The sequence below is a fragment of the Ranitomeya imitator genome, chromosome 1, assembly GCF_032444005.1.
Source record: "Ranitomeya imitator isolate aRanImi1 chromosome 1, aRanImi1.pri, whole genome shotgun sequence".
Taxonomy (NCBI): Eukaryota; Metazoa; Chordata; class Amphibia; order Anura; family Dendrobatidae; genus Ranitomeya; species Ranitomeya imitator.
In genome coordinates this window covers 610,970,005-610,986,771 of record NC_091282.1, presented here as the reverse complement: position 1 = coordinate 610,986,771, position 16,767 = coordinate 610,970,005, and the positions used below count along the sequence as shown (strand labels likewise).

The 16,767-nt window shown below is 46.0% G+C and overlaps 1 protein-coding gene across 4 annotated transcripts in view; it reads right to left on the bottom strand.

Annotated features, from left to right (window-relative positions):
• Positions 1-6,643: 6,643 nt before the first annotated feature.
• Positions 6,644-16,767, bottom strand: part of LOC138681682 (farnesyl pyrophosphate synthase-like) — a 114,422-nt gene continuing 104,298 nt past the window's right edge. For 3 of the 4 annotated variants that reach the window (XM_069769440.1, XM_069769448.1, XM_069769464.1), the window contains 5 exons: positions 10,086-10,174; positions 9,946-10,018; positions 9,797-9,874; positions 9,592-9,726; positions 6,644-9,252 (listed from right to left, as the gene is read on the bottom strand). In XM_069769440.1, coding sequence (XP_069625541.1) covers positions 9,052-9,252; positions 9,592-9,726; positions 9,797-9,874; positions 9,946-10,018; positions 10,086-10,174 — 576 coding nt within the window. In that variant the 3' untranslated portion in view covers positions 6,644-9,051. The remainder of the gene's footprint in view (positions 9,253-9,591; positions 9,727-9,796; positions 9,875-9,945; positions 10,019-10,085; positions 10,175-16,767) is intronic. The other variant, XM_069769457.1, reaches the window with a different exon arrangement.

Below are 16,767 nucleotides of genomic sequence, written 5' to 3'. Positions count from 1 at the left end.
ACATGGGCTGTGTTATATACTGTGTGGGCTGTGATATATACTGCGTGGGCTGTGCTATATATTACGTGGGCTGTGCTATATACTAAAAAAAAAAAAAAAAAAAAAACCTTGTAAAAAGGATGTCCGTATCAAATCTACTAATTGGTTTGGAAGTAAAGTGCCCAGCAGATAACAAGGAAATACAGCCTATAGTTACAGAGGGGGGCAATATAATGCCCAGCATACTCATCTGAGGCGGGGAGAAAAAAGACAGGCTGGAACCCAAAAATGTATCGACTACACAAAGTCAAATAGAAGCCAGTGCCAAAATGTGAACGGCATAAGGCAGGGTAGGGTAGGGTGTGTGAGCCCCATGCGTATCGCCGCCACAGCGGCTTCGTCTTCCCCTGTAGATTTGATACGGACATCCTTTTTACAAGGTTTTTTTTTTTTGCTCTAGCTTTTCCAATAGGGGGCTTATGGTTCTTTGCGCCTATGACCTCTTATGCCCTAAGCATATATGGATGCGTTTCCCTTTCAACTAGGGGGTATTATTTCATTTATATAAGGTGACATATATTATGCTGACCCATTGTATTATGTTTCATGTCGACTTCATATTTATTTGTAGGGCATTTGAATAGGGGTGTTTTTGTACACTATTGGTACATTTTAAATGTTTTTATGTTTTGCTGTGATGTTCAATAAACATTGTGTTATTTTTCTACTTTCTATGGTTGTGCGGGCCTGTTTCATAGTCCAATCTGTTTTCTTCTTTTTTTGGTTATACATTTAATATTGGACTAGGCACTGCACCCTATAACATTTATTTGTGTATACAGTTTGAGTGCACCCTCTACAAGTGTTTGTGGTATATACTGTAGGAGGCACGTAGTATATAACACAGCCCACGCAGTATATAACATTGCACACATAGTATATAACACTGCCCATGCAGTATATAACACAGGCCACACAGTATATAACACTGCCCATGTAGTATATAGCAGCCTCACAGTATATAACACAGCCCAAGTACTATATAGCACTGTGGGCACCATATCCCTGTTAAAAATAGAATGAAAATAAAAAATAGTTATATACTCACCCTCTGGTGTCCAGCGAAGCTGTCTCTATGCGCGTGATGTGGCCGCCAGCTTCCGTTCCCAGTGACGCATTGTGAAATTACCCAGATGACTTAGCGGTCTCGCGAGACCGCTACATCATCATCTCGCGAGACCGCAATGCATGGCCCGCAGCATCGCCATAAGCGGTAAAGGCGCCGGAAGGTGAGTATATAATGATTTTTTATTTTTTTTCTTATTTTTAACATTAAATCTTTTTACTATTGATGCTGTATAGGCAGCATCAATAGTAAAAAGTTGGTCACACAGGGTTAATAGCAGCGTTAACGGACTGCGTTACACCGCGGCATAACGCAGCCATTAACCCTGAGTGCTGACTGGAGGGGAGTATGGAGGGGGCACTGACAGAGTAGGAAGGGGCGAATTCGCGGCTGGACTGTGCCCATCGCTGATTGGTCGCTGCCGGCAGGCCGCGACCAATCAGCGACACGGGATTTCCGTGACAGACAGGCGGTAGTAACCCTTAGACGTTTATATTTGTAGATATATATATATATATATATATATATATATATATACAGCTTTGTCACAAAAAAAGGAGGGGGGCCCAGACACATTTCTTGCACAGGGATCCCAAGTTGTCAGTGTCCGCCCTTCCTACGGGGTCAGAGTGGCGCCAGCAGCTTGATCAGTTCATGTGATCACTCTGCTGACGTCACTCGCCCGCGCTGCAGAGCCGAACACTGGTGGTAAGTGCTCTAGTGGAGCTGAAGACACTGAACATTAAGTGCAAGGGGGGGCTTTATTATGTGTGAGGAGAATTAGGCCGGCGTCACACTAGAGAGTTTTATGGACGTAAGAGATGCGCAAAAACTACGCATTGCACACGGACCAATGATTTTCTATGGGGCAGCTTCTATCTGGCGTATATTACGCATCAGTATTTTACAGCTGTACAAAATCGCAGCATGCTGCGTTTGTCAGCGTATTGCGCAGAAAATACGCCAATGAAAGTCAATGGGGACGAGAAAAATACGGATTACACACCGACGAACAGTGTAACTTGCAAGAAATATGCACCGGTGTTCTATAGAAAAGCCGGCAATTCAGTGCGGTGTACAGTAAAATCACACTGACAGGTTTTATTAGAATAGGTCAAATAAATGTCTACACATAGAATAGGTAGATATATGTCAGTGAGACACACATAAATATATTTATATACATCAGCGCTAGATGGCAGAAAAGCTGGTAATTCAATTGCCGGCTTTTGCTATCTCCTTCACAAACCCGACGGGATATGAGACATGGTTTACATACAGTAACCCATTTCATATCCCTTATTTTTTTTACATATTCCTCACTAATAATGTTCCAAGTGTCTGTGTGCAAAATTTGGAGGCTCTAGCTGTTAAAATAAAGGGTTAAATCACGGAAAAAATTGCCGTGGGCTCCCGCGCAATTTTCTCCGCCAGAGTGGGAAAGCCAGTGACTGAGGGCAGATATTAACAGCCTAGAAAGGGACCATGGATATAGGACCCCCCCTGGCTAAAAACATCTGCCCCCAGCCACCCCAGAAAAGGCACATCTGTAAGATGCGCCTATTCTGGGACTTAGCCTCTCTCTTCCCACTACCCTGTAGCGGTGGGATATGGGGTAATAAAGGGTTAATGCCACCTTGCTATTGTAAGGTGACATTAAGCCTGGTTAATAATGGAGAGATGTCAATAAGACACCTATCCATTATTAATCCAATAGTAGTAAATTGTTAATAAAACACACACACATTAGGAAAAAAGTATTTTAACGAAATAAAGACACAGGGTGTTGTAATAGTTTATTATACTCTCAATCCAAATGACAACCCTCGTTCTGTAAAAAAGGAAAAATAAAAAAAACAACAATATCACATACCCTTCCGCCGTACAGTCATGTCCCACGCTGTAAATCCATCTGAAGGGGTTAAATAGTTTTACAAGCAGGAGCCTGCTAATGCAGCTGTGCTCCTGCCTGTAAAAACTGGGGAATGAATTGAAAGCAGGGGAACGTAGCTACCTAGACTTGCGGTGCTGTGCCCCCTGCTGGTATAAACTCATATGAACTCTAGCGTGGGAATTTTTCTGAATATTTTCTCACACTCGAGCACATATTCCGAATCGGCGTTCCTTTCCCCACATGCCCATATTATTTAGCCACCTGTAGCACTCTGGATTATGGAGCTATAAAGCATAGCTAGCAGTAATTACATATGGTAGTCATATTTAGCCTCTATGCGCAGATAAAATCCAGCGGAATCCAGTGGTGGTACAGCCAATCGATTCAGAGCTTTGGGTACAAAGTTATAGGCCAGCCACAGTTTTAGGCAGAGAATCATATTCTCAGACATGGGAGGAGAGAGGCTGCACCACACAGGGGTGGGAGCATATGTGTGAGGTAGCAGCCTAGGAGATATAAGGCAGCCCCTCATTTTGAACTGAGTTTTCTGATGGCAAGAGGATACGTTTGCTGACGCAGCCCGGAAAGCCTGTAACTAAGATTTGGACCTGTGATCCATCAGCGTCTCCCTGTGGTCAGATGCTACATAACACGGTAATTGCAACCTATCTATACCCTATCCTTGTACTACACTCCTGACTGTATATATCTGCTCTTGTATGCATAGCTGTATTTTCTAGTGCATCTCCTTGGCGATTAAATATAAAATTAATCTTGGGCTGCTTTTATCTCAATCCATGAATCCCCACGTCTGCACGCTCCGTTGGTTATATTATACGCTACCGCAGGGTTGGTTCCTGACCCGATATAAGCCTGCTGTCAGATGAGGCTTATTTTAAATGAGTAACTGGTGGCAGAATACAGTACTGTTTTAGTGAGGAACTCTGGCAGTGACGGCCGGCAGGTTTAGATATATATCCCCAGGCTGGTATGGTGATATATATCCCCTTCACTGGGAGCGCCTCACTAACTCGTACCTATAAGGAAAGCCTTTCCGGTGACCATTTGCCCTCGGTGCAGTTCCCTGACTGACCTGAGGCAAGTGATGGCGCCAGAGAGCCGATCCCTGTCGGGTCCTTCTCTCCCCTCCCCGGAGGTGAGCGAAGTCGACGCCCCTTTCCCTGTGAGATCCCTTACAGAGACAGCCCCTACTTCCATGGGCTCGACAGATGATGAGGGTTCAGCTTTAGCGGGGAACAAGAGAGCCTCACGTTGCACCACTCCTCTCTCTCGTAGTCTATGGTCCAGGCAGACGGCCTGCGTCACAGCCTCCTCCAAAGAGCCGGGTGGTGGATGCAGAGCCAAAGCATCATTTAAATGCTTGGATAGGCCCCTACAGAATAACCCTCTGAGTGCGGAGTCATTCCAAGATACCTCTGGCGCCCATCATCTATACTCAGAACAGTACCACTCAGCAGAGAGCTTTCCCTGAGTGAGACCCATAATCGTGTCCTCAGCCAACCTCACTCGATCGGGTTCATCATAAATTAGACCTAAGGCCTCAAAGAACCGATCGACAGACAATCTCTCAGGGGTGGTAGGGAGAAAGCCCAGGACTGCGGCCCCTCCTGAAGAGGAGAAATAACTATCCCCACTGTCAGGAAATATGAAGAATTTATTTCAATTACACATACAGGGCTCTCAGCTGAAGTTTCCTCTGCCTGCATGTCCCTTTGTGCGATTTCACTCCCCCTTGCTATACAGCAGTAATGTGAGACCAGCGTGCCAGCAGCCCTCCCTGAGTAGTTTATGGCCCTAAGCTGAAAGTAGAATCACATGGAAAAATCACGGTTTCTTTGTCCTTGCAAATGTAAATATCTTAGCACCGATTTAATGATAGAAGTGGGACAAATACATCTTTGGCATGTGCATCGGTAGAACTATCAGGCAATGAGTTTTCTAGGTACCAGAACCAGCACAATCACGGAAATGGATTTCTGCTTAACCGGGTCATACTTTTACACCATGTTTAGACTTAATAGAAAACTCATTTCAAAACCTGAATGATGATGGTCTTGCCGTCGCTCGACGAGGCTTCCACCCTGAGCAATGGAATTAATAACGTTTCAGTCCTTGTGAAAAGGGGAGTGCTGTTATGGACCTGGTAGTTAGGAGCACCAGGAACGTCCTGATGGTTAAACTAACACAGGACAAGCTCTGGGAAGTGGGAGCTCTGCTGACCGCAACCCCTAATCCTATCACACAACTAGAAATAGCCGTGGAGCGTACCTGACCCTGCCTAGACGCCTCTACACAGCCTAAGAGCTAACTAGCCCTAGAGATAGAAAATAAAGCCTACCTTGCCTCAGAGAAATTCCCCAAAGAAAAAGGCAGCCCCCCACATATATTGACTGTGAGTTAAGATGAAAGGCACAAACACAGAAATGAAACAGGTTTCAGCAAAGGGAGGCCAGACTTACTAAACAGACTGAGGATAGGAAAGGTAACTTTGCGGTCAGCACAAAAAACTACAAAAAGACCATGCAGAGTGTGCAAAAAGACCTCCGCACCGACTCACGGTGCGGAGGTGCCACTCTGCCTCCCAGAGCTTCCAGCTAGCAAGGCAAAATCATGATAGCAAGCTGGACAAGAAAACAATGAACAAATAATTAACTAGCAGGGACTTAGCTTCTGCTGGAGTAGACAGGTCACCAGAAAGATCCAAGAGCGAACTGAACCAGTACAAGAACATTGACAGCTGGCATGGAGTAACGATCTGAGTTGAGTTAAATAGAGCAGCCAGCCAAAGAATCAACTAAGTCACCTGTGGAAGGAACCTCAGAAGCAGCAGCTCCACTCACAGCCACCAGAGGGAGTCCATGGACAGAACTCGCCGAAGTACCATTCATGACCACAGGAGGGAGTTCGATAACAGAATTCACAACAGAATGCATTCCATAGTTCTGCCCCCCCCCCCCCCATGAGGTCATCCGGGGGGAGACCCTTAGTTTTGGGCAAAGGTATAAAACTCAAGAGGCCTAGACAAGGGGGGGGGTCTTTTTCCGGGGGATTCAGCTACGACAGGCTGGGCAGTCTGACCTGATAATTTTGGGAAGGTCCCTTCCCCCCGCCACCACATAGTGTACCATTGAATAAGAAAGAACTATAAGTTGATTTTTCACCTTTAATCCGTTACGTTTGCAATTGTCTGTACATATGATACTTGTCTTCTTTTATAATATCTTATATGTTTGTAAACACTGTCTACCCTTTTGGAGTAAAATATATAAAATTACTAGCTTTGTTTCTCCTCGCTCTATAACGTACTGCCATGTCCTCTGAAGTAATTACCTAACTAATTGGGTTGGCTCCTGACCCATCACCAATTCAGGAATATGAGCTGGTGGCAGCGGAAAGTGTCCTGAGCCGTTGGGAAAACTGGTAGCGACGGATGTCATTGATAACACAGGTCTGCAAAAAAAATTTTTCAAGAGCTGTTTTGGTTATTCCACGTAATCTTTATGTTTTTAAGTGCGCTGAATCCAAAAATGACCTCCGTTTTGTCATAGGACATGACGTTTTCTGACAATTTAAGTAACTATATTAAATAAGACAATACCTCAAAGTAAATGAAAATAGACTCATAAAATTAATTTTTTATTACAAATGTTTCATGAAAATCATTTTTTAACTGCAATGAGCTCACTAACACACACCGTGAGGCTTCTCTTGGTACATTTACGCTTGTGAGTAGCATCTGTAATGTCTCTCTGAAGCGTCCAACAGTAGTCTGCCATCATTGTAATGCTCCATCTTCACTGGTATCTTCTTTCCATCTCTTTAATGTCCTGGTGGAATCGTTCACCTTGCTCTTCACTCACACCTCCCAAATTTTCAGGAAAGTTGTCAAGGTGGGAATGGAGGAAATGCACTTTCAAACTCATCAGGCAACCTAAAGCTTGAAATGCTTTCAGCATTCGTCTGATTATTTTTTTGTAGTCAGGGTCTTGTATATCTTCAATGCATTGATGTGAATTAATTAATAGTAATTTTGACTTTCAAAACCCTAAGATAAAAAAAATACCAAAAATTGAGAAAAATATACTACATTTGAAGAGAATTTTGCATTATGTGGCAAATCCTGACGTCCAGGATTTTTTCAATATTTTTTTTGTTTTCAGCACATCAAAATACATGGAAATTAGATGAAAGTAATCAAACAGCTTTTTAGTCGGAGACCTGTGTAATTATTGTTCGCGTCTGAGTGGGAGTAGTTATATCGCCCTCGCTGCAGTGTGCCCATTAGCCAGGATATAGTAAGGCAGCCTTTCTGGTGACTAGTTATCCTAGGTGCAGTACCCTGTCTGACCTGAAGATAAGGGAAGCACCAGAGAGCTGAAAGTTCCAAACCGGATATGGGAAGTGGAATATAGATAAATCCCCTTAAAAAAAGAACCAGGGCCAACCAAACAACCCCGGTTCATGACATATTGGTGTCAGTGGTGGAGATGATAAAAATATTCCCCTGTGATTCGTGACACCCACCCTTTGATACTCATTACCCGAGAACCGAGGCCAAAGGGAAAATTGCAATTTGCAGTTCTCTCTAAACACCTGGAATTTACTTTTATCCCCAGAAAAAGTGTCCGGAAGTTTGACAGGGGGTTCGGGAAAGGGCAAGGAAACATCGGATACAACACCATCCACACTGCCAGACACAGAGGAGGCACCCCGAACAGAGTTAACGGTATCCGACAATTCGTTTTGCAACTGTTGATGCGATTGCGACAAAGGCCCTTTGTTCTATAGAGAGATTCTGCATCATTTTGGTCAGGTTGGTCACCTGATCCGACAGGGCACGTAGCAGATTCATGACACACAGTGAATCAATACACTTCCTGAAAAAATGTTCACAGTCGGTGATAATGTGACGGGACAGAGCTGATGTCACAGGAGGTTCAGCCTAAGGGGCGCTGAAGGACTAAAGGGGATTGCATACCCACAAGGAGATCACGAACGCCATATCTGAAGTGATCGTGGGGACCGGAAAGCAGGCTGAGTGCGCGGTGTATGGAGAGAGCCGATGGAGGTGGAGGGGAAGAGGTCGGGCAGAAGTCAGAGACGAACCGGAGATCGGAAGCCAGAAGGCAACGCAGGATCCAAAGGGTGAGACGTAAGCATAGTCAGAGGTGAACAAAGGGTCAGAAAGCCAGACGGAAGCATGAGACCAGAAGAGCAAAATGGGAACGTAGTCAGGGTCAAGCCAAGGGGTCAGGGAGCCAGGAAAAACAGAACAGTACCGAAGCGGAAGACAGCGACACAAGTCAGGAAACAAACCAGGTCATACACAGCAAAGCTCAATCATACAGAGGCACAGAGATTACAACAGGGTAACCTGGGTCAGCTCCTCTAGCCGAGTAAACGGAAGTATCACCTACATCGGACCTAGGCAATGCCAGCATTAAATAGATGCCCCAGAACCAGAGAGGCAAATAGAATCATCCCTGAACTGACCAGGACGGCGAAGAAACCACCCTGAATCATGACATTACTATTATCGGTGGCACTAGTGACGACTTCTGGGCTCAGTGTATGTGATTGGTGGCACTAGTGAGGACATCTAGGCTCAGTATGTGATCGGTGACACTAATGACTTTGAGCCTCAGTATATGTGATTGGTGACACCACTGACTACTTCTGGGCTCAGTGTATGTCATCGGTAACACTCGTGAGGACTTCTGGGCTCAATATATGTGATCGGTGGCATTGGCTCTTAGCCCCAGTGCGGGCTGATGAACGTTGTATTAGACGTGGCCTCATACTTCTTATAGACAACCTATGTCCTTTATTTCTTCATTCGCATCTAACCCAGCAGGAGTTGTGGCTACAACCATTTACAGGTCTTCAGTGTTGTGGGTGCTCTGACACAGAGACATGCTGTGGACACAGAACCACTCCCCCGATGTCAACCATCAGCCATGGCAGAAAGCATCATACAGGACCTGCCGGAGAAGCCCCTCCTGGGTTGGGTGGTTATATACAGTTTATGGCTTCACTTCTGCCTTTTGTAGATTTTACGTGCCAGCCCCAGGAAAATCTCTTTGGACAGACCATTGGCGTTCTGAGAGATGAGGGTCTGCAGTCTATGGTAACTGTCCTTATCGTACTGCGTATAGACCCCCGAGAGGTCCAGCTCCTCATACAACTGCTTCACCCGCTGCACCTTCTCTGTGTCATCCTGCCCATAGTTCTCCTAGTAACAAAAGCAAAGGTTAATGCACGGGATGGGAGATGGCGTGAAGCCCACCAGGCCTTATAACTGGTGGGGTGTAATGTAGTGTACGGCGGAGGTGACAGCTGCTCTCTGGTGGGGTGTGATGTAGGGTACGGCAGAGGTGATAGCTGCTCTGGTGGGTTGTGATGTACTGTACGGTGGCAGAGATAGCTGCTCTGGTGGGGTCGTGATGTAGTGTACGGCGGAGGTGACGACTGCTCTCTGGTTGGGTGTGACGTAGTGTACAGCGGAGGTAAAGGCTGTTCTCTGTTGGGGTGTGATTTAGTGTATGGCAGGGTTGACTGCGCCCCTCTTCACCTTGAGAATGTCTCGCTGTTCGGGGGTGACTCTCTTCAGGGCCTCCACCACCAGCCAGCCACACTTGTTGTCCTGGATGTCGGTCCCAATCTTCCCCGTGATGCTGGGGTCCCCGTAACAGTCCAGATAATCGTCCTGGCCACACACAAGGATATTAATACCTGTAGCTATAGCGGTCACCGCACCCCACCATCACCCACATCACCTGGATCTGAGAGAACTCGCCTATTTCCAGCAGGATAGTTTTGGCATTCTGGTGATCGTCCTCACTGTCTATCCCGGCCTGAGAGAAGAGAAGACGGATAATATCTGACTGCCCAATCCTCCACCAAAGCAGCAGCCCCATATACTCACCATATACATGGCGGCAGCCACCGGCAGGTAGAAGGAGTAGAAGGCCGTCTTGTACTTCACAATGGACTTGTACCTAAAAGGCAGACAGGTGTGAGACGCTGAAAGGCAAAAACAGGGCAAGAAAATGGGGCATCACTCACCTACTCTCTGTGTACCGATCCAAATCAACCTTCCCCGGATGAGCCGTAATCAGATCCAGTGCCTGCCCCAGCTCTGTCTGATAGGAGGTCTGCGAACAGAAGAGAGAACATGACTGCCAGGCACAGCGCCTCCTACATGCACAGTGGTATGTACCGCCTGCCCCAGCTCTGTCTGATAGAAGGCCTGCGAGCAGAAGAGAGGGTGACTGCCTGACACAGCACCCACCTCACCGCAAAGTGGTATGTACCGCCTGCCCCAGCCTCTTCTGAAAGTACATATGAAAACAGAAGAGCGAGCGTGACTGTCGGGCGGAGTGCACGATCAGAAGGCTAGAGAATACACTTCAAAAACCTGACCGGCACATCCAAACATAGACTCAGTGTGAACAGGTGCTGAACCTAGAGTCGCCAACTCATATATAGTTAAGCAAATAAGGCAGCACACTGCAGCGCTAGAACATACAAACCTGAAAAACGAAATTTGAACTGCATTACTGCACTAGAAATATGAAAAATGAGAGCGTTTAGCGCATAAAAATGGCCAATTTTATGTGTACCTGGTAGGCTCTTTACGGCATCTTCTGATCGTGCACTCCGCCTCCTAGCCACAGGTGTTTTAATTACAGCAGGTCCAATACCCCTCCATAGAGAGAGAGAATTTTAGTCTAGGAAGAGGTTTCACATGTACCCATTCAGATGGAGATGTTTATTCTCAGCGAGGTAAGGCAAGTGTAGGACCTGGTATAAGAGAGATGCCGTAAAGGGGCTACCAGGTACACAAAAAATTGGCCATTTTTATGCGCTAAACGCTCTCATTTCTCATATTTCTAGTGCAGTAATGCAGTTCAAATTTCATTTTTCAGGTTTGTATGTTCTAGCGCTGCAGTGTGCTGCCTTATCTGCTTAACTATATACGAGTTGGCGACTCTAGGTTCAGCACCTGTTCACACTGAGTCTATGTTTGGATGTGCCGGTCAGGTTTTTGAAATGTGAACATAAGCAAACTTGACTGCCAGACACAACGCCCCCCGCACAGCAGTATGTACCACCTGCCCCAGCTTCATCTGATAGGAGGTGTGCAAGAAGAAGAGCGAGCATGACTGCCAAGCACAGCACCTGCAACACAATGGCATTGTGAAGACACAGCATTGTATCTTAATTAACCAAAAGACTATTTTAAGCAAACCAAGATCCAAGAATTATCGTTTCTCCTTGCGGAGAGTGACATGATAAGCATGTTGAGGTGAGGAGACTTAAAGCCGCAATGCTCCTCTGGGAAATATGCAAATTGTCTCTTCAGAGAAGAAGAGGACTAGAACTCTAGTGCCACCTATTGGAAGTAGCAATCCTAACAGTCATTGTTGACCCTTTAACGAGCCTTGTCACATGACTTAGGATAATAGCCAATTCTAGTTTGGCTATTACCCTAAATCATGTGACAAGGCTCGTTAAAGGGTCAACAATGACTGTTAGGATTGCTACTTCCAATAGGTGGCACTAGAGTTCTAGTCCTCTTCCTCTCTGAAGAGACAAGCAAACCAAGAAGAATAGACTGTTATCTGTATGTGTCATGCTGGCTTCAGACTCTGTTCACACTGGGGAGTCTGTTGTGCAGTCTTAGACCTTCATGTTGCTCAGCCTGGGTTTGGGCTTCGGCGGTGGTTTGTTCACTGATGTTCAGCTTGGCAGGAGTTAACTTTTTGATTAGTGGCCGAGGCTGCTAGGAACGCATTTTCCCTTTCAGTATGGTTCAGAACATTCCTGGACGCAGACTATAGCATTTGTGTCTCTTGCATACCGGTCCTGTGTTGGAGTAGCTGTTGATACCCAAATCTTTATTTAGGAGTTTGGAGGAGTATACTTTGTTGTTTGTCCATTTTCCTATTGGTATTGTGTTCCCCTCACACTCATATTGTGTCATCTTGATAGTTTGCTTTATGGTGCAGTGTACTTTATTCCCGGTCATTCTTTATTTGTGGTTTCAATTACTGTTCACCTCCTGGGTTAGGGGTTGGGGGTTTAGCTCAGGGCTGGACATGAGATAGGGACAGGTCAGTGACTCAAGCCTCCCTACCATCAAGGGTATCACTGAGTTTAGGAAAGACAGGGCTCCCCCTAGTCTGAGGGGCAGTTCAGGGGCCCTGCTTCCTCATCTCGTGACATTATAGTCAGTCCAAAAACTTTACCTTCCATGGATCCCAGAGCTTCCCTGGCTAGAAAGGTGGAGGCTCTGTCTATCCAGGTTACAGAGCTTAAAGGTGCAGTTCAGCAACAGGCCTTGTCAGCTTCTGCTGTGTAGTTTGAGGCATCAACTAGGTCAGGGGTGTCAAACTGCATTCCTTGAGGGCTGCAAACAGGTCATGTTTTCAGGATTTCCTTGTACTGCACAGGTGATAATTTAATCACCAACTCATTATTTGTGTAGGTGATTATCACCTGTGCAGTACAAGGAAATCCTGAAAACATGACCTGTTTGCAGCCCTCGAGGAATGCAGTTTGACACCCCTGAACTAGGTCATCTAAACCAAAATTGGCTTTTCCAGAGCAGTTTGCAGGACATCGCAGAAAGTTCATTTCTTTCCGCGAGTCCTGCAAACTGTATTTCCAGGGGAGAAGCTCAGCGTATGGGTATAGTGGTCTCTTTGCTACGTGGGTTTTTCTCTACCCTCTGATTTCCCTGTGTTTGAATCAGTGGACTTTTTTTTTTCTGCATTCGGCCTTATCTATGACGATTCAGATAAACTGGCTGTGGCCGAGTCCAAGATTCGTTCTCTCGTTCAGGGGAACCGGACAGCCGAGGAGTATTGTGCTGAATTTCACCACTAGTCCAGGGATACTCGGTGGAACGACCCTGCTCTTAGGAGTCAGTTTTGCAGGGGGTTTCTGAGAGGATCAAGCAGGCTTTGGTGATATATGAGACTCCCGCCTCTCTGGAGGTTGCCATGGCACTTGTAGTCTGTATTGACCGCCGTTTTCGTCAAAGGTCTCAGGAGACCAAATTAGTATGGGAGGGGGCAGCAACATCTATAGCAACCCCGGTGATATATGAGACTCCCGCCTCTCTGGAGGTTGCTATGGCACTTGTAGTTCGTATTGACCGCCATTTTTGTCAAAGGTCTCAGGAGACCAAATCAGTATGGAAGGGGGCATGTTGTGAATTCTGTGGCAGAGCTCCCTCCTGTGGTCACAAGTGGTACTTCGGCTGATTCTCTCTGTGAGCTTCCGTTGGTGGAGGAAAGTGGTACTGCGGCTTCTGAGTTTCCTTCCTCAGGTGATGTGGTGAAGTCGTTAGGTGCTGCTCTATTTAACTCCACCTAGTGCTTTGATCCTGGCCTCCAGTCAATGTTCTAGTATTGGACCTGTTTCCTCCTGGATTGTTCCTGTGGCCTGCTGCTCTGCATAGCTAAGTTCTGCTTTGCTATTTTGTTTGCTGTTTTTTTCTGTCCAGCTTGTCTATTTGTTTTTTCCTGCTTGCTGGAAGCTCTGGGACGCAGAGGGTGTACCTCCGTGCCGTTAGTTCGGTACGGAGGGTCTTTTTGCCCCCTTTGCGTGGTTTTTGTAGGGTTTTGTGTTGACCGCAAAGTTACCTTTCCTATCCTCGCTCTGTTCAGAAAGTCGGGCCTCACTTTGCTAAATCTATTTCATCTCTACGTTTGTCTTTTCATCTTAACTCACAGTCATTATATGTGGGGGCTGCCTTTTCCTTTGGGGTATTTCTCTGAGGCAAGGTAGGCTTATTTTCTATCTTCAGGCTAGCTAGTTTCTCAGGCTGTGCCGAGTTGCATAGGGAGCGTTAGGCGCAATCCATGGCTGCCTCTAGTGTGGTATGAGAGGATTAGGGATTGCGGTCAGCAGAGTTCCCACGTCTCAGAGCTCGTTCTATGTTTTTGGGTTATTGTCAGGTCACTGTATGTGCTCTGACCTCTATGTCCATTGTGGTACTGAATTACCTTATCATAACAGTACTGGAGGCCCAAAGTACTAATGATTCTCAATAGAGGGAAAAAAGAAGTTCTGAGACCATTTTTTTTTCTCTGCACTGTGTTTTGCCTTTTTTTTCCTCTAGACGTTTGGGTGGTTCAGGACACAGGTGTAGCGATGGACATTAAAGGTCTGTCTTCATGTGTGGATCAGCTCACGGCAAGAGTACAAAATATTCAAGACTTTGTGGTTCAGAATTCTATGTTAGAACCGAGAATTCCTATTCCTGATTTGTTTTTTGGAGATAGAACTAAATTTCTGAGTTTCAAAAATAATTGTAAACTATTTCTGGCTTTGAAACCTCGCTCCTCTGGTGACCCAGTTCAACAAGTTAGGATCATTATTTCTTTTTTACGTGGCGACCCTCAGGACTGGGCATTTTCTCTTGCGTCAGGAGATCCTGCATTAAGTAATATCGATGCGTTTTTCCTGGCGCTCGGATTGCTGTACGATAAACCTAATTCAGTGGATCAGGCAGAGAAAAATTTGCTGGCTCTGTGTCAGGGTCAGGATGAGATAGAGGTATATTGTCAGAAATTTAGAAAGTGGTCCGTACTCACTCAATGGAATGAAGGTGCGCTCGCAGCTATTTTCAGAAAAGGTCTCTCTGAATCCCTTAAGGATGTCATGGTGGGATTTCCTATGCCTGCTGGTCTGAATGAGTCTATGTCTTTGGCCATTCAGATCGGTTGACGCTTGCGTGAGCGTAAATCTGTGCACCATTTGGCGGTATTACCTGAGCTTAAACCTGAGCCTATGCAGTGCGATAGGACTTTGACCAGAGTTGAACGGCAAGAACACAGACGTCTGAATGGGCTGTGTTTCTACTGTGGTGATTCCACTCATGCTATCTCTGATTGTCCTAAGCGCACTAAGCGGTTCGCTAGGTCTGCCACCATTGGTACGGTACAGTCAAAATTTCTTCTGTCCGTTACCTTGATCTGCTCTTTGTCATCGTATTCTGTCATGGCATTTGCGGATTTAGGCGCTGCCCTGAATTTGATGGACTTGGAGTATGCTAGGCGTTGTGGGTTTTTCTTTGAGCCCTTGCAGTGTCCTATTCCATTGAGAGGAATTGATGCTACGCCTTTGGCCAAGAATAAGCCTCAGTACTGGACCCAGCTGACCATGTGCATGGCTCCTGCACATCAGGAGGTTATTCGCTTTCTGGTGCTGCATAATCTGCATGATGTGGTCGTGTTGGGGTTGCCATGGCTACAAGTCCATAATCCAGTATTAGATTGGAAATCCATGTCTGTGTCCAGCTGGGGTTGTCAGGGGGTACATGGTGATGTCCCATCTCTGACTATTTCGTCATCCACCCCTTATGAGGTTCCAGAGTTCTTGTCTGATTACCGGGATGTATTTGATGAGCCCAAGTCCGATACCCTACCTCCGCATAGGGATTGTGATTGTGCTATCGATTTGATTCCTGGTAGTAAATTCCCAAAAGGTCGACTGTTTAATTTATCTGTGCCTGCGCACGCCGCTATGCGGAGTTATGTGAAGGAGTCCTTGGAGAAGGGGCATATTCGCCCGTCATCGTCGCCATTAGGAGCAGGGTTCTTTTTTGTAGCCAAGAAGGATGGTTCACTGAGACCTTGTATAGATTACCGCCTTCTAAATAAGATCACGGTTAAATTTCAGTACCCCTTGCCGTTGTTATCTGATTTGTTTGCTCGGATTAAGGGGGCTAGTTGGTTCACCAAGATAGATCTTCGTGGTGCGTATAATCTTGTGCGTATTAAGCGAGGCGATGAATGGAAAACTGCATTTAATACGCCCGAGGGCCATTTTGAGTATCTAGTAATGCCATTCGGACTTGCCAATGCTCCATCAGTGTTTCAGTCCTTTATGCATGACATCTTCCGAGAGTACCTGGATAAATTCCTGATTGTGTACTTGGATTACATTTTGATCTTCTCGGATGATTGGGAGTCTCATGTGAAGCAGGTCAGAACGGTGTTTCAGGTCCTGCGTGCTAATTCTTTGTTTGTGAAGGGATCAAAGTGTCTCTTTGGTGTTCAGAAGGTTTGATTTTTGGGGTTCATCTTTTCCCCTTCTACTATCGAGATGTACCCTGTTAAGGTCCAAGCCATCCCTGATTGGACTCAGCCGACATCTCTGAAAAGTCTGCAAAAGTTCCTGGGCTTTGCTAATTTTTATCGTCGCTTCATCTGCAATTTTTCTAGTATTGCTAAACCATTGACCGATTTGACCAAGAAGGGTGCTGATGTGGTCAATTGGTCTTCTGCTGCTGTGGAAGCTTTTCAAGAGTTGAAGCGTCGTTTTTCTTCTGCCCCTGTGTTGTGTCAACCAGATGTTTCTCTTCCGTTCCAGGTCGAGGTTGATGCTTCTGAGATTGGAGCAGGGGCTGTTTTGTCGCAGAGAAGTTCTGATTGCTCGGTGATGAAACCATGCGCTTTCTTTTCCAGGAAGTTTTCGCCTGCTGAGCGAAATTATGATGTGGGCAATCGAGAGTTGCTGGCCATGAAGTGGGCATTCGAGGAGTGGCGTCATTGGCTTGAAGGAGCTAAGCATCGCGTGGTGGTCTTGACTGATCATAAGAACTTGACTTATCTCGAGTCTGCCAAGCGGTTGAATCCTAGACAGGCTCGTTGGTCGCTGTTTTTTGCCCGTTTTGACTTTGTGATTTCGTACCTTCCGGGCTCTAAAAATGTGAAGGCGGATGCTCTGTCTA